General features: G+C 36.3%; 1 protein-coding gene across 1 annotated transcript; it reads right to left on the reverse strand.

The window, feature by feature from the left end:
• Positions 1–8,026: 8,026 nt before the first annotated feature.
• Positions 8,027–12,044, reverse strand: LOC128191189 (peroxiredoxin-6-like). Its single transcript, XM_052863272.1, has 6 exons — positions 11,871–12,044; positions 10,923–11,079; positions 9,313–9,456; positions 8,643–8,716; positions 8,408–8,480; positions 8,027–8,318 (listed from the first exon to the last, which is right to left on the reverse strand). The coding sequence occupies exons 1-6, from the start codon at positions 11,954–11,956 to the stop codon at positions 8,187–8,189; spliced, it is 666 nt and encodes a 221-aa protein (XP_052719232.1). The 5' UTR covers positions 11,957–12,044; the 3' UTR covers positions 8,027–8,186.
• Between the last annotated feature and the right edge of the window lie 6,520 nt (positions 12,045–18,564).

Consider the following 18,564-nt stretch of genomic DNA (forward strand, 5'->3'; position numbering starts at 1 on the left):
TAACACTGTTTTATACCAGTTTAATTAAAAATGAAGGCTACATGCAAACTCCGGTAATACATTTAAAAATTATAATTTTCATAACTGAAGGATGAGATCCCTGCCCATATGATAATACACATCGTGACATGAGCAGCACTTTATGTGCAATTTGGGGTAGAACTGTTTGCAGTGAATTTTCAGTTAATCAATAATCTTAACATTTTATGTCATAGGAAGTATAATGGTCTATATAATTATTACAAACAAAATTAAAAATTAAATTATGCCCCCTCCCCGTGGCGGTTGCCGGTTTTAGATTTGCTTCTGTGTGCCTACATGAACATCATCGTGTGCACAGATTTAGAGAAGGGGTGGGAGTGAGGGGTCCAGACCCCCCCTCCCCATGAAAATTCGTAAATTACCAAAAATACACCTTGGACCCCAATGCTCTTTCAGACATGTAAACGCTCTAACCCATTGCGCTTCAATGTTAGGTAACATTATTTGGGGGGTAAATATTTAATCAATAGTCAACATACTTTATTGTTTATCTCAATAGGAAGTATACATGTACATCACAATATGCAGGTGTCCTGCACCACCTTAAAGCTGTTATTTACCTAATAAAATAGTGCAAGTGGATTTGAAGAATAGGTCATAAAAATACATGCATGTTACAAATGACTGATCTTTGTCTGAAGTTACGTACACAACACAGGTTTGCATGTCTCATTAGCGGGTACTAGTTTTACCCAGCTCTTCGATTAGATGGGTTCACGTGTATACATACATGGGTGTTGCTAAAACGCGGAACGGAAAACGGAACGGAAGGAAAACGGAAAATCTTATCTAATGTTATTTACCTCATAGATTTGTTAAGTATGCTAAAACGATATACTTTATGTACCTTTTTAATTTTTTTTGAAAGATTAGCAATATTAGATTATTTATTCAAGAATATTTATTTCCTCAAAATTAACAGTACATGCATTGACCACAATATTCTGTCCCAAAATATCCTCGATTCACTTTTTGCTGTATATTTATATATACCTCAGGGTTCAAGCGATTCTCTTTTAGAAGCATTAAACATTCTCATTATTCTTTCTTTAAAACGTCCTCTCTAGCTTATCAGCTGGTATAAATACACGGCTAAAAATAAAGAAGTCTACGGGGTTTTGCATTTTAACAGACCCGGATGATGGTGTTGAAAAATTGTGCAAGGTCTTCTGAGTGACTTCCAAATGGAGAAAAGATGTCAACATTTTCCATTATAAATCGTCCAAATGTGCTGCATGAATATTTTGGGATCGACAGACTATAGTCCCAATATATAATCGGAAAATCAAACCAGGCAACGTCTAGAGCTCTCTATTCGGATCATATGTATATAGCTGCTGGAATAAACAACTGCATGCTTTGTAATGCAAACGTAAACAAAATTGCATTGCTAAAAATACTAGTTTCACAAATTACTAGTTTCACAAATTACCGAGTATTTTAATGTTTACTGTATTTCAATTTTTTAATGTCGTCAGTCCTACAGTTTTTTTCTTCCATCTCAATGATACTGTATCGTCTGTATGATAAAAGATCGTCTAGAACACCGAAAATTCAATTTTGATGTAAGTATATACATGTACATCATATTTGAAAATAATATAAAAATACTCAAAACATGCATAAAACGCTTTCACTAACTGCGTACGTTACGCTAATATGCCAGCAATACCATATAAGAGAAATAAGTAAAAAGTTATAGCTAATTTGCTCGTTTAATCATGTTAATGTTTCACAATTCGTATACATTTGATTTTTCCGTTTCGTACTCAACTAAAGCCGAATGAATACAATGCTATAATTGATAGACATTCATATGAATATTAATAAGATAGCAACATGTTGATAATCATTCATTAGATATAAATAAAAGATACAAAGTAAATCGTTTCTGGCCAGTCTATACCCTTTTTAAGGGATAAACGTGATGATATTTTCCATTCCGTTCCGTTTTCCGTTCCGCGTTTTAGCAACACCCATACATACATGTCTGTGTTTTCCGTATGCAGAAAAGGATTACGGTAGTTAAGATCAGCTAAAGGAATTCATTATTGTGTTTTAATTGGATTATCATTATGATGTTGACCAATTTAGGTAAGCATAATACATGTAGTAGCAGTAGCACAATATAATAAGATGCCAGCATGGGATTCCTGCCAGCATACATACACATGTATATAAGTTCTACTTTCACTTTCTAAATGTAATCTCCCTTTGACAGCATACTGTATCATCATCTTTTAATATTTAAATAAGCTTATCATCGTTACCTATCCTATCGCATTTGTAAAGTTTCTGTCATTTTAGTTGCAAAAGTTATTTTTTTCATTTGTCAGACTGCATGCACTGTTGAGTTGACCCCATATTGACCCTGTATAAACAATTTCTTATTAAATTTGTGTATTTCATATGTAAGTAAGTGTAGACACTTATATTTTTTATATGAGTAATAATAGGAAGGAAGGAGTATTTCTTTCTTAATGTATTATAATGCAATAAATACAATGTAGGTCATGACCTTATGGGACTGTTCTGACCCCACGAAACAGGAAAATACAAAATATCTTCTAAAGTCATTATGATGCATCAACTGGTGTAAAGTACATTAATGACCCCCAGGTGTTGTCTTTAACCCCTCAACACATGTAAGAATGTATTAAGAAGACTGAATCTTTATAAGCAGATTAGATTGGGGGGGGGGGATGAATGTGGAGTATAAACATTTATAATTTGAATCATTTATTGTTATTAATTAATTTTAACTTGTCAATGAATACTACTTATTGATCCCAAGGTAGAAATATGACCTCTGATCGTATCTCAATAGATCATTTGTCAATTATGCAAGGTGTAATGTAATTTTTTTTAAGAATAACATTTTTTACCAGTTTATAAAAGTTTTTAGACACCCAAATTATATTTTGATTTTAATAGATTATTCGACAAGGAAGGGGGGGGGGGGGGGGGGGAGAGAGAGAACAGTTTATATTTGAGTTTGTTTGGGAGTGGGGGTTCCAAGTCATATATTTGACAATTTTTTAATGTAATTTAAAATAAAACTAAGCCATACTACAGTCATGAACATGAATAGTATAGAACAAAACACAAACTAATACATGTACATGTATATATACATAGGAAGTATTACAAAATAGATGATTGATCTATATCTGGGTTCTTAAATTGAATCATATATCATGTACATATTATATTATTGTTTCTTTGTTCAAGGCATTTAAGATGGTATGTAGGTCATGATCCCAAGTGCTCTTCCTGAAATTATCAAATATCATAAAAACCATTGAGATCCCCACCTTAATCCAAAGGTATTATTCCTCCTTAGGTCATGCAGGCGCATCAGATCATTATGGCATGTAAGTCATGACCCTAAGGGGTCATCCTGACCCCCTTAGAATCAGAAATTGTCAATTATCTTTAAATTATTGATGTTTGATGATCCTATCTCTATTTAATCTTTATTAATTATTAAGTCTCCTGAATGAAGTTTGGAGACTTATTGTTTTTTTACGGTTCTTAATACATGTATATATTCTTCATCTTCTTTTTCTTCTTTCCCGCTCTGAACTTGTTTCTCAGAGATGGCTGAACATAATTGTACAAAACTCTAGGATATGATAGGCCTGCAAATCTAGTTGTGCACCCTGGTTTGATTTTTCTCATTTTGGGTTAGACAACCACTTTTCGGGGGAGGGGGAGGGGGGGGGGGAGGGGGGTGTCAAAAGGGTGTGGGGTCTAACATTGAACCTTGTAGAAAGAATCATAGACTCTATTGTAAATGGTAACTTGAAAACGGACAAAGATAATAATATAGGGTTTTCATAATCATATATTGGCTGTTACTGGCAATATATAGGGTTTATTAGATCTGACCCCTGGGGTCATCCCCACCCCCCAGGAATTTGAAATTACCATATATCTCAGAAACTGTTATAATCATGACCCCTAAACCATATATATTCATGTTTCTGATGTCAAGGGGCATCAAATGTTATGTAGGTCATGGGCCCTGTGGGTGGTCCTGACGCCCTCAAACAGCAAGTCCCTTAATATCTTCAAAACAGTTGAGATCCCCACCCTTAAACCATATATATTCTTGTACCTTGTGTCAAGGGGCATCAAACGGTATGTAGGTCATGGGCCCCGGGGGTTGTCATGACCCCCCTTGAACAGGAAGTGCACGAATATCTCGAAAACGGTTGAGATCCCCACCCCTTAACCATATATATTCTTGATCCTTAAAGGGCATCAAAAGGTATGTACCGGTAGGTAATGGGCCTCAGGGTTAAATTTAATTTTTCAAAACCGTAATGCACATCTATGGAACAGTTCCTTTCATATCCCAAGATATGATGTGTCTATCCATTAAATCATAAAAGGAGTTCTAGGATCTATGTTTTTTTTTAAGTGATAAACGTCAATTTTCTGCTACATTTTGACTCCCTGGATGAAATTTAAATTTTGAAAACCTTACTGCACATCTATAGAACAGTCCCTATCATATCCCAAGATATGATTGTCTATCCATTAAATCATAAGAGGAGCTCTTGGATCAATGTTTGATTTTTTAGTGTTAAACGTCAATTTTCTGCTACTATTTGACTCCCAGGATGAAATTTAAATTTTTAAAACCTTATTGCACATCTATAGGACAGCCCCAATTATATCCCAAGAGATGATGTAGCTACTCCAAAAGTTGTAAGAGGAGTTCTGGGAACCATATTTTTTTTGCCAAAAAACGTCATTTTTTGTTGCCCACTGATCCCTTTAATTTAAAAAAAAATTCTGGAACCTGATCATGCCTCAATATGACACCCCCAATCATATTCTAGAAGATCCTTTGGCTACTGCTTAAAAAAAATGACGTTTTTTAAACCATTTTTTTTGTAAAAAAACGTCATTTTTTAGCCATTAAATGAACCCCAGGACAAAATTGAAAATTCCGAAACCTTATTGCGCATCTATAGGATACCCTAAAACATATTCCAAAAGATGATTTGTCTACTTTTGAAAATGTAGGAGGAGTTCGAGGAAGAAGGTTTTTTGTGAAAAAACGTCATTTTTTACCAATTATTTGACCCCCAGGACTAACAGAGAATTTTTGAAACTTTTTTACAAAACAACATGATACCCCAAATCAAACTCCAAGAGTTCAGTTTGCTGGTTTATAAGATGTAAGAGCAGTTTGAGAAAGTAAAACGTGACAGACGGACGGACGGACGGACGGACGGACGGACGGACGGAACAGGGTAACAACAATATACCCGAACTTTCTTTAGAAAGTGCGGGTATAACAAGTATATCGAATTGAAACGTTTGGATATCTTTTATTTTATGAGAGAGAGAGAGAGAGAGGGAGAGAGAGAGAGAGAGAGAGAGAATTCTGCCTATAATGAAAAGGACTTTATGCCGTAAAAAATGATATAGTTTCGTGTGCGTTGTTACGTGCCTAGAGGTGGATGTAGATTGCTAAAATTTCATGTTTAGAATTGTCAAATAATCAAACCTCGATTGACTTTATTATTTTGGTAGAATGATTTGACCATTCATCAATCCGCTCTGCTTTGGTTGTCGAACAATCGACATTCCTGATAGGATTGTCCTCTATTCGTTAGTACCTATAAAGTCCCTGACCAACACCGAACGGGGAATTTCCCCGTAAGAAAGGTCTTACCATGATTGATCGCAGAATAAGAGCAGTTAGGGGGAGGGGGAGGGGGTGATGTTTATATCGTCAGGCCGTCGTAAACCCCGACCACTAACACCTATTTAGCGTTGGTTCATGGGCCACACTTCATGCAACATTCCTCTTTACACTCAATGTATGGTGCTTTAGTGATAATAATTCCCCCATCCCCCACTCCAAAAAAAAGTAGTATGTATAGTGGTGTAGTGAGAGTTACCTTTCTTAGGGTCATCATCCTTGCACCATACAATACTGTCGTTAGATGACTTGAACAGTTTTCCCTTTCATCATCTTCATGATACGTAATATGTATAAATTCAACTTCTTTTCAAACCAAGCACTCTAGCCGATATAAGACAGATGTGCTTTACTTTCTTCATGGGTTCGAATTTTGAAATACATGTACTATTGCTTGAAAAATCTTTTACAAAGAAATTCGCATTTCACTTTGCAAAAAAAGTTCTGTGGTATTCGTTATATATAGAACAATTTTAACAAGACCTTGGACTTTCGGAAGGTCGTAGCTATCTATTCCTTGGTTCAAAACAAGTAAGAAAAAAAATGAAGCTGGATTCAAGTGAAATATAGGCCTACACTGATTTCGTAGTCTTCGCTTAAAAGCCAGACAAATACACCCCTGCGAATGTTATTGTCATTTTAATTTTAGACCACGTGATTTTATTTGACATTTTCAGTTTCGCAGTAAAAATCATGCTTCGTCTTTATAGTCTATTTCATAAAATCTAGGTACTATTAGTCAAATATAAAATCTAGAGGTTTATTGATTTTAATCTTTATCTTCATTAATTGGTGATAAAATGTGTTCTAGAAATAAATGCGACAATACAAAAAAAGTTTTTTTCTGCTGTTGCAATAATTAACATGCTTGTAGAGATCCCCCGAAGGTTAATTTTCGATCCGCGCCTGACCTAATAATAGCATCAATAGTGAAACAGACTATACTATTTTATGCAGAATGTTCCTTAAAAATGACTCGATATAATAAACAGACACTCATTATTTTTCTAAAAACATGATATTGCACACCGCAAGCATCAAACATGGCTATGATTTTATTAAGCAACCCAATGTCTCGTGAACTTTCATTCGAGCACCTCTGGATTTATTACATACTTAACAACGATAAAGAAAACATTCCGAACACATTCGCAGGGGTGAAATAGTGTTGATTTCAACGAGCCATGGCTGAGTGGGCAACAATGAAATAGACAGGCCTACGTCACATTGCTGTTTGACTCAACTACCCAAGTCTAGAATGGTTCTAAACCGTTATATCTGAGATTGGGTACTGCTAAGATGAGCATGCAGTTGCACAGACAATGTGGCATTCTAACGTCCTTAAAGATACTAGTTTGTCAAAAGATGACATTTCTTCAAAATAGTAGACTCAAGTGTCAAGTTGCTTAATATGCAACAGATAACAGAGAGAGAGAGAGAGAGAGAGAGAGAGAGAGAGAGAGAGAGAGAGAGTGTGTGTGTGTGTGTGTGTGTGTGTGTGTGGGTTATACATTTAAAAAAACCAGCGGAGTGTAACTGGACACCTATCATTATAACAGTGTGTGGGAATGCGATTTAATTTGTTGTCCGTCGAGCTACTGACATTTTTTTTGATAAATGCAACACTACGTGCATTGTGCATTTTGTATGCTGCTTTTAAAATCCAAAGAATTATTACCAGTCCACCATGTAAATTCTTTTAAAAAATGTTACCTGTGCATCTCTACCTTCGGGATAGATTTCTGTATATCAAATGATCATGTATCGTGTATACAAGAAAGATATGTTTGTAAAAAAAAAACCTGCCGCTAATGTTATAAAACTTGTGTCGTACCTTTCAATGGAGGGGACACGATCTGTCATTTTACGATTTATTCCAAGGTTGCTTTTAATAGTGCTTAATTTTGGAAGGAAGTGAAACGCTACTCAAATCCAATAAAAGTGTCAATTCAACTTTCGAAGTTTACACTTGAAATTCACGCTTTTTGTCGCTAAAGCTTGTTCAACATGTATATTTCGTAACTCAATCTAATTCTGTAAAACTAATTCTGTACTTTTCCTATTTGGAAGAATTCTTCTGTTACAAAAAGCTCCTTTATATTTTTACTTAAATGTCTGTAGTTAGAACTTTTTTACTATAAACATTGGATATCATATAAATTTCAAAGTTTGTCAAAAAAAAAAAAACAATAATGAAACGTCGTATTTAAAATACGTTGAAATTCTCACTCTGTTGATTTCCAATCTCCAAGATGATTTTTTTTTTATATGAAATTTAATGAACAAAATTTTTTTCCATTCATAACAAAAATACATGATTGAACAATACAACTGAAAGCATCGCGTTGTTACAGAACTGCGTACATGGTATAATGTCCAAATTTCTGTTTTCCAGAATGGTCTTCATGGAAGCCAAATCTATTTACTCTGGCTGTGGGGTGAACCTCAAGTAGGCCTTGCCCGAGGGTACGGGCTGGACGGTGACACCCTTAGGGAACACCTTTTCTATGCCCTCTTGGGGGATGGAGGGTAAGACCATACACTTGCCTCCTTGCTGAAATTTAGAGACGATTTTCATTAAATAAACTATAACTTTCAATTACATTTACCAAGACAAGTTAAAAATGTATGCAGCACACAAACCTGCCATCCCTCGGGTGTTGCGACTTTTTTGTTCATTGTCAGCTGGAGGGAATCGATGACTCTCAAAATTTCACTGAAAGCATTTGACATTGTGTACTTAATTAAAGCATGACCTTACAAATTCCTGTATAGAAAAAAAACTTTGGACTACTAGAAATAAAGTTTAAAATATTCCTTGTAATATGAATACATTTTAATTCATGGATTTTCAACTCTAAATGTCTTCACAACTCACGCGAAATTTCGGCCAGTGGTTGCTGGGTAAAGCATTGACAGTTTCAGTTTCTTATCCGGGCCAATGATGAATACCTGCAATTCAAATTCAGTTTACAATTCATATGTGTGTGGGGTATTTTTTTTTAATTCATATAATTTAATCATTATATTTACAAACATTTCAATTATGTTGCTTCTATGCACAACACGTGATTTTAATCTCGATTTTTTTTTTCGATTGCAAGATTTTGTTTCAAATAGGGTCATACGACATTTTAATATAGGAAAAAATAAAATTCAAAAATCTTTATATAAAGGATTGAACGGCATACACAGTGTACTGCTTGTAATGGTATTTTGAATGACACACGTACATGGTACTATACGTTTACATGATAGCATGTTTATGATATAAAGACATTGTTCTTCATATCGAGCCATTCACCTTACGATGTATGTGACATTATAGGTAAAAAGTTCAGAGGCGGATTCAAAGAACCCTATTCATCGGATGTCCGTAATCATATACATGTAGACTAATATTTAAAAGTAATTTCCGGAGTATCCAACACATGTGAACTTAATACTGCAGATAATATTCACTTACTGCACGATATATTAAGTTATTACACGACATATGCACTTATTGCACGACTTAAATGCGCTTGTAGCACGACATATATACTTACTGCACGACAAGTAAGTGGAAGGCCTGCATTGTCCTTTTCGGCTGGATCAACCATGCCCAGTTTCACGGCCAAATCTCGGCTTTTGTCGGAAATGATGGGGTATGGGAGTTTGTCTGACGAGCACTTGACGTAGTCTATGATGTCCTGCAAAAAAAAAAACCCAATGAGCAGACATTTTATCATTTTGATTCTGTACATCTTCTATACTAGTAACCGTTTGGCAGAAAACATGTATAAGTTGATATGGGACACTTTGCAGGCACGTAGCATCGTTTTTGAAATCCTAATCAGTGGGGTGGGGTGGGGTTGTGGGGGGGGGGGGGGGCAGGTATACTTTTCACTTCAATTTCACTGTTTATTTCCTTATCTTAAATTCAATTTTTACATGGTCACAGAAAAGTGGAGGGGGGGGGAACTCCATGTTATTTCAATTTTTTGTATGTAAATTAAAGAAATAAGTTTGCTGCGCAAAAAGGGGGGGGGGCAGGCCTCCCCCTCCCCGATGCTACGTGCCTGCTTTGAGATATATATCAATGTGGACGGAATTCGATATTTCAAATACATTAATAATTTTAAAGTATTGATTTGTATGTATTTGATTATTTAACAGTGAAATGCATTTTGAAAATTGTTATAACGGTGAAAAAAAAATATGTAAAAGCCACAATAAGTATTGAATTCATCAGTTGCATGTCAGTAGCTGACACGTTTTTTTTTTTACTATTTCAGCTTAGATTTAACGTATTACATTACGCCGTTAGACATCAAAACTGATACAAATAATGTATAAAGTTATGTTTATTTCGACAGACAGTAGTCACAACAAGGAGGTGTCCTATACCTCCTTAAGCAATCCGATAAAACGCAGTACTTGTCAAGCACCCATAGTTGTTAGTGCGACGGATACATTATAGTACTCGTCATTGGATCAAGCCATCAACATGATAGTGGTTTTCCACCATATTCAAGGTCATTTGTGTGGACTTGAGGTCCGTATCTAGAGGTCTTACCTAAGATCGGTGACCTAAAAACAGGGTAATGGGTCTACGAATTGTGGTAAATACGCCTATCAATTTCACTCGGGATAGTATAAGTCGGGAATTTCCTAACAATCAATAAAAATAATTCACTCTAGAATTGTCAAAATTAAATGGTTCTTTTATCAGTTACTTTATCTAAGTATTACAGTGTATCTGAGTATTGTGACTAAAAATTATTTACCACAAACAAACAAATCAAAAGAAAGAAAAAAAAACCAATTCAGTGTCACTGTTCCAGTTGATGTTTTCTGCATTTTAAAGTTTTGCAATCTGAAATTGTGCTTTAACTGTACGTAACATTTTCGCTTTATTCTCGTATATTGTACTTTTTTTTAAAATAGAAATGAAATGTTTTCGCTTCGCATTCCTTTCTCGTGAGTTTAAATTTGCTTTCGGTTGTAAATGTTGTGAACGCACACTTTTGCCATCCTTAGTTTCAGGCAATTTACACCAAAATTAATCTAGATGGCCGGAGACAATTCGTTTACGAACCGGAGACTGGTCTATACATGCGCATATACGGTACTTTCAAATGTAGGTCAAAATGAATGATCTTAGTCGTAGCTTTACCTTTGACCACCCCTCATGACTGGGGACGTCATCACAGGAGAGGGCGATCATCTTAACCCCCCTCTTCTTGAACTCTGGCTCCAGCTCCACGCATTTCCCCAGCTCGGTCGTGCAGACAGGGGTGTAATCCGCGGGGTGGGAAAACAGGATGCACCAACTGAAACGACAAATACAAAGAAATATACGTGGAATGCTTGCATTCTCTTTATAGGAATTGTTCAGGTACATCACGTTGACCTACTTTCTGTAATATGTAGGAATTATCATTGCGTGACGTTCGTGTTTTTTGTCCATTTTGAAAAGAATTGCTATATGGATAGGTGGGGAGGAGGCTTTATATTTAATAAAATATATATAGATTCATATAGATTACGGCCGCAGTCGATCAATATTAAATGTTATTAGTTACACACTTATTTGGAATGCATGGTTGAGTTAACTTGAAGTTTGTTTAGTCTGTCTCTCCATTGAAAAAAAAACTAAAACAACACGATACATGGCAGCCATTTCTATTATTGCACTCCAAGTCCAAATTAATTGTTTACCTTTTCTAAGTTACCCGTCTCGTACAGTGTTATTAATTAATTACAACGAGACAAGATAAACGCTTTTTAAAACACAAAAATCAATACTGCAGTAACATATTTCCATTCGTTACATAATCTCCCAGCTAGTCGCAGCAATAATCCGTGCAAAACCTGTGGTCCGTTTCTGCAGTGGAGATAAATCTCATGTTTAAAGTATTGCATTTAAATTCGCGTGTCGCAATGTAGGACGTTTAGTAAGGATTACATAATTACCCGGTCAATATTACATGCACTGCTTACTTTAAAAAAAATACTTATTCTTACTTTACACTAGTGTGCACAAGTTGAGCTCATCATTGTTACAACCGATAGTGGCAATTGCGTAATAAGTGTACATCCTCCCCGCCATTGCATAACTTACCTGTCCCCAATAAAGTCATGGAATTTAATCTTTCCAATTGTTGTGTCAGCCTCAAAGTTTGGGAAAGTATCTCCAAGATTCACCATTATGAACTGAGTCTTGTCGCTTGCTATGGAATATACTACCCCGTATGAACGTGCCTCGCTGATAAGTAAACCCAATAAATGTATGGTGGCCCAGTAAATCTATAATTACAACATTTGTGTCAAATCCCGAATAAGCTATGTATATATTACGACGGCATGAAGTGTACTGTACCGAACTTTTATTCGGATATTTTCTTCTCTACAAGGTTCTCCACACACCTAAGTTAAGTTCTGTATACATACCCATTCTTTTAAATTACTTAATGATAGTCTAGCATGTGTTCGACTTGACCTTAACATTTTTAAAAATGCGTGATAAGGTTCATTCAAATACATAAACATGTACGTACATTAATATGTTTTCTTAATATCTACATTGATAAATGGGTCATATTCTGTACAATTCTAGATGACTATGCTTATTTTTTTTCCCCTGATCGATCGAAACTTGGCGACACTGATGTAACGACTAACGCCAGACATTGAAAAAGAAGACTTCATTAATAATCAATTGGAAGAATTGGCTGTTACTTATACGAAACGTACAAGAACGGATCAATGATAATGATAATTTGCTTAATTATACGTGATTCAACGCGATAAAGTTTAAGGAATAAGTATTCATTCTTGAAGTGTTATGAGGTGATCAAATACGGCAATCGGAACGTCACTCGGCCTTTTTCGTAAAGTCGACTTGACAAAAAAGCCGCGGAGTGTTGTTCCGATTGCATATACGGCTTTATGATGAATTTGTTCACACCTGACCGTATTTTGTCAACTCATAATTTTTAATGTCCAATTCTTTGTAACTTATACATATATTTATAAAATGGGGTGTTCCTAATGCCTTGTCAGCCAGGCAACAATTGCAGACCTTCTGACAAACCTTATTCACAGACTTATATACAGGAGATCAAGGCAAACGTAATCCCCCCCCCCCCCCGTATCTAGGTACGACTGTGGCTGGACGTCGGCACTCCTATAGGGTTCACTAGCTGTCCTCGGTTCATCCTTGAGCTGCAGGATGAAGACTGTCTTGTACCCCCAAGTCAGTGCATTTTGCATGTTGTAAACGTGTCAACGCCATGAGCTCTCGGCAGATGCGCGGTCAATCGTTAATTATTTCGCATCGGGAAGTTGCCGAGAACCCAGCTACGCGCCACGAAAAACTTCGCTACGATCGCCTTCATTTAAACAATGAAATGCTTTCTTTAGGGATTCATGCGGGTTATGAAGGTAGCGATCATTGAAGAAAAAAAATTAACATTACCCGCTAACGCGGGTTACATGTATGTATTTTTTCTGCGATGTAGCCACCTTCGTATCTAGCAAAACAGCATTTTATTGTTTTGTATTTCCAATTTTCTGTTGACAAACTAATAAATTGATTGTAAAAAGTAAGTAAAATTAACTATATAACTGTTAATGTACATCAGTGCGTTAGAGAAAAGAAACAGCCATATCGTCTCTGATTGGAATTTGAGTATGACATCATGATTATTTCGTGCAGTCCGTGATTAATCTTAGGTTGCTGTAGGTATCGACCAATCGATACACGGGGCATGTAGATTTCAGTCCTGTCAATTTCTATACTGGTACTGTACCAGTTATCGGCTAAGACCAGTTATCGGCTAAACATAGAGTTCGGGTTAATAGCACGCGACTTTCCGAGATTTTTTAATTTAGTCGTCTGTTTCGAATAAAGAAGATTTAGTTTGCTTGAAAACTTTCTTGAATATGTTTTAAACATGAGCTTAAACGATCATTGTTTACCGCTGATTTACATCTTTGCACTTTTAGCAGTGGGGGATGTGACGTAATAAGTTAAAAATAGAATATTACCTCGTTGTAATACGTTATTATATCCCTTCTTTTATTTGACATATAATATCAATACATATAACATGTATAACAAAAGGAATTCTCTTCTATTCTCTTCTTTCCGAGAGATTCATAGCGCAGTTGAACGCCTGGTTGCACAATTATGTATTACATAGTCAACGATATTGTGTAATTACCGTATGATAACAAACGCATAATTTTATGAGGTTTGTTTATGTGTCATAACCCCTACGACCTTTAGTCTGACCCCACAAGGGGCATAATTCAAATTACATTTTGCAGAGTATAAAATCAACATGTACAGGAATTTTACTACGTTATTATCACGAAGCCGATAACTGGTACAGTAAATCGTGAAAACTCGCAAATTCAGGGCGTGCTAAAAATCAGAAAACAAGATGTTTTTCGGTTCTAATTAATGATATATTCTAGCAGATGAATAAATAAGAAGTTCACCATTTAAAGTATGTCAGTTGTTATCAAGAAATATCAAGAAATAAGGAAATACGGAAAGAAAACGTTAAATTTTAGCCGATAACTGGTACAGTGCCAGTAGAGCTAAAAATTTACAATCTATTTCCGCAGGAAATAAAAGGAATCATACTTGGCGAATGTAAATATAAAGTCGTAACATCTTTATCTTCTATAAAAAGAAATTAAAAAATGATTTTTTTTAATCTGCACATTCATTCTGCGATCTATTGTCAATTTCAGAAACTTACTAAGCCGTGAAAACTCTGTTGGAAAAATGACCAGGAATAAGGGCCTTTTCTGACCCGCTGGGGTAACCATATTTCTTTGACATACTTCAGATATACAGTCTGCACGTTTGTTTATGGGGATTGTTCAATTTTTTAATGAACATTTTACGATTTAAAGTCACCTTGTGTCTTTCTGTCAGTACAGACCCAATGACTAACATTCAAAGCAAGCAGGAAGTGAATAATTGAACATGAAGCTTTTCACGTTTTTAATCTCAGCGTTCTTTAATCATGATTTATTTTAAGTTCATACACTTCCAATCATTATATTGACGATAATTCTGTTTCCTTTCATGTTTCCATCGACTAGAAAAAAATGTTTTCATAAGATTTTTATCTTTCTACTCTTCAGTTAACAAAATTCTAATATGCTTATAATCTAGGGTTTTAGGGATACAACATTCTTCTTTTTCACATCTCTATTTAGACTTAAGACTATGAATGTGCATTTATGAATAATATTTTTCTTTGTAGAATATTGCATAACATTATTACTAGTAGTGACGTGTGCTTTTGCTTAGATAGAGTGTATGGATATGTTTATAATTACATGTATGTACATATGTTACAACTGCTTATAATTCATATAAATTTTAGCAAATAAACAATACAATACAGACGCGACTTCTAGTTCTCTAGTGTTTGAGGAAACATAGATTAAGACCATTTAATGTTATCATTAAATTGATAACTATATGTACAAGACTCAATGATTCAAAACGACAATAAGCCGGAAATCTTATCGATGATTGCTTTAGAAACGTAATAATTATAGAAACGTCATATTTATAGTAACGTTTACAACAGATACTGCATTTTCTCAAGTGCGGTTTTCCGTTTTCCTTCAATGTATAGTAGTCACGTAATGTATACTAGTAGCCTCTTTTCCCTAAAAATTATGAACAGACCCCCCACCCCTCTCCTTATTCCATACACACAGTTTCTCCTTTTTTTTTCCTTTTTTTTCCCTTCAAAATTCTGCATTAAACATCTATTTTTTTTTTTAGATTATTTTGATTTAATAGATATACAATATTATCATGTAAATGAAATTCAATATCTGCGAAATACAAATAGCATTCGCACATATATTCAAACCCTGTAAGAATTCTATTGGGCATATACACCCTGCATGAAACTGACAGTATCACCGTTGCACAGGCCTCTGACGTTAAAATATTTTTCTCATAATGGTAAAAATATATTCTATCTGTCTATTAGGCTATTACGTAGAGGGTGTATATTTTTATTACGAAAAATAAAATACATAACGTTAGGTGCCTGTGTTGTAATATTGCTAAGATTATATTCCTTCGATCTTAGAAGTATTATATTGAATTTCAAGGATACATACTTTACAACAATACGTATACAAGTTAGCATATCATGATTCAATATTTGCACTGCGTTTTTACAAAGGACACCAATGTATGGTGTTCCAATGGGGCCACTTCGACCTTCGCACTTTCGTCTTTAGGTCGAGGTGCGAGAGTGCGAAGTTGCGACGGCGAAAGTGCGAAGATGCGACGGCGAAGCGCGAAGATGCGAAGGCGAAAGTGAGAAGTTGCGAAGGCGAAGAAGTGATACTACTATCGCTCCTTCGCCATCGCAACTTCGCACTCTCGCCTTCGCATCCTCGCGCTTTCGCCTTCGCCTTTTTATTATTGTGGAGCTCTCTATCGTTTAAAGACAATTTTAGCTGTATTAAAGGACATATAAGGAAGACGATGAACTTTTTAGAATTTATTTTCAACAGCCTGCGCAGATCTATAACTTTTTTCGGGGGGGGGGGGGGGGGGTGGTCGATGGATAATTATATTTGTCGGGGGGGGTTGGGGGGGGGGGGGGGGTTCCGAGACAGATTTTGGAGATTTTATTAAATATAATTAATAAATTAAATTTTCCGGGGGTATGGGATCCAGACCCTCTCTCCCCTTTACTGCATGTGTAAAGTTATTAATATTGAATTTTCCGGGGGGGGGGGGGGGGGGGGGGAGGGCCTCTACCCCTCTTAATCCATACATGAGCAAGGAGTGTCGCATCGTGAAATTAGAATGCGTATTACTGTGTTTGACCCACAATAAACAGACAGCTGATAAGTGACAGGAGTCTGGAAGTGCATATGTATACATTATGGCGGACATTACATTTTATGTGGAGGATACAATGATTAGACAATGCCAGCACTCACTGGTAAACATATATGTCACATATACACATTAAAATATTTATAAACATTCATAGTACGCACAGCCTAGCGCATGCGTACCAATAATATCATGGATTAATCAGAAAACCTTGGCGAGTACGGTGCCTGCATCAAATTCTATGTAATCGACCGAGACTTTCTGAATGCTATCAAAAAAGGCAGAGGCGAAAGCGCGAAGTTGCGAAGGCGATAGTGCGAAGTTGCGAAAGCTAAGGAGCGATAGTAGTATCGCTCCTTCGCCTTCGCACTTTCGCCATCGCATCTTCGCACTTTCGCTCCTTCGCCGTCGCACTCTCGCACTTTCGCCTTCGCAACTTCGCACTCTCGCATCTTCAACCTAAAGGCGAAAGTGCGAAGGTCGAAGTGGCCCCATCGGAACACCATACCGATGTTAATACTAGTTTTATGGAGCTTAACCATAGGATTGCAATGTCACTTTAAAGGATCTCTTATTCTCACCATATTCAGATAAACGAATAAAAAAAACCAGCAAAGACTTTTAGGATTTTTAAACTTGACTCTTCCTTTGGAGCTACAAATAATGTTTTATCCAAAGCCCACTTGTCATGCTTAAAATACGCTTAAATTGCCCTTACAAAGTCCCATAATATAAAAAGTGCCTGTTAGAGAGGGTAACAGTTGAAATTGACACCCCGAGAAAACTGTTGTCAACCGACAAGAAGCGGAGGTTGACAATGGTTTTCGAGGGGTGTCAACTTTTATCCTCCCAAATTTTTAACTGTTATCCTCTAGAAATTTTTACTGCTTTTACATAGAAATGACGTGAATTCTACGGCGACCCGTACGCGCATAATTTACGCGCATGTAACAATTCGTTGTGTTACCCGTTGCCATGTGTGTTGCTAACGCTGATGGTAATAGAACGGATTATCAACGGCGTCTAAACCAATCAGATTTCAGAATTTAACATGAAAGTATAACAAAAGATTTTGATTCAGGCACCGTACTCGCCAAGGTTTTCCGACTAATCCATACTATTATTTGTACGCATGCGCTTGGCCATCGTGCTTACTATGAATGTTTATAAATATTTTAATGTGTACATGTTACAAATATGTTTACCAGTGCTGGCTATGTCTAATTATTATATGCTCATCATAAAAAGTAATGTCCGCCATATTGTGTACATATGCACTTCCAGACTCCTTACATTTACCAGCTGTCTGTTTACCGTGGAAAATTTAATATTCATAATTTTATATCATAAAATTTCCAAAAATATGCCTTGGACCCCCCTCCCCCCCCCCCCCGACAAATACAATTATCCCTCGACACCCCCCCCCCCCCCCACACACACACACACACACCCCTCGAAAAAGCTTTGGATCTGCGCAGGTTGTTAGAATTTAATTCTAAAAAGTTTGTCTTCTGCCTCAGATGTCATTATTATATACAGCTAAAACTGTCTTTATATGATAGAGAGCTCAACAATTATAAAAAGGCGAAGGCGGAAACGCGAAGATGCGAAGGCGAGAGTGCGAAGTTGCGCTCCTTCGCCTTCGCAACTTCGCACTTTCATCTTCGCGCTACGCCGTCGCATCTTCCCACTTTCGCCCCTTTACCGTCGCACCTTCGCACTTTTGCCTTCGCAACTTCGCATCTTCGCCCTACGGGCGAAAGTGCGAAGGTCGAAGTGGCCCCATCGGAACACCATAATTTAGGAATCTTCCCATTAAAAGCATAATACTTGCATATCGCTCCTCAAATACAAGAGGAGTGCCTTGAAATGGCAGTTTACCTGAAACCAAATTGTAGAACATGTCTATAAAGTTGTC

This window comes from Crassostrea angulata, chromosome 7 (genome assembly GCF_025612915.1).
Source record: "Crassostrea angulata isolate pt1a10 chromosome 7, ASM2561291v2, whole genome shotgun sequence".
Lineage (NCBI taxonomy): Eukaryota > Metazoa > Mollusca > Bivalvia > Ostreida > Ostreidae > Magallana > Magallana angulata.

Bases quoted from the DNA above. Each gene is read 5' to 3' on its own strand.
- LOC128191189 (XM_052863272.1), bottom strand. From the start codon at position 11,956: ATGGTGAATCTTGGAGATACTTTCCCAAACTTTGAGGCTGACACAACA. The intron at 9,457-10,922 runs GTAAAGCTACGA...TTTTTTTTGCAG, and splicing joins GTCATGAGGGGTGGTCAAAG to GACATCATAGACTACGTCAA. The intron at 8,481-8,642 runs GTGAGTTGTGAA...AAATGCTTTCAG, and splicing joins ACCACTGGCCGAAATTTCGC to TGAAATTTTGAGAGTCATCG.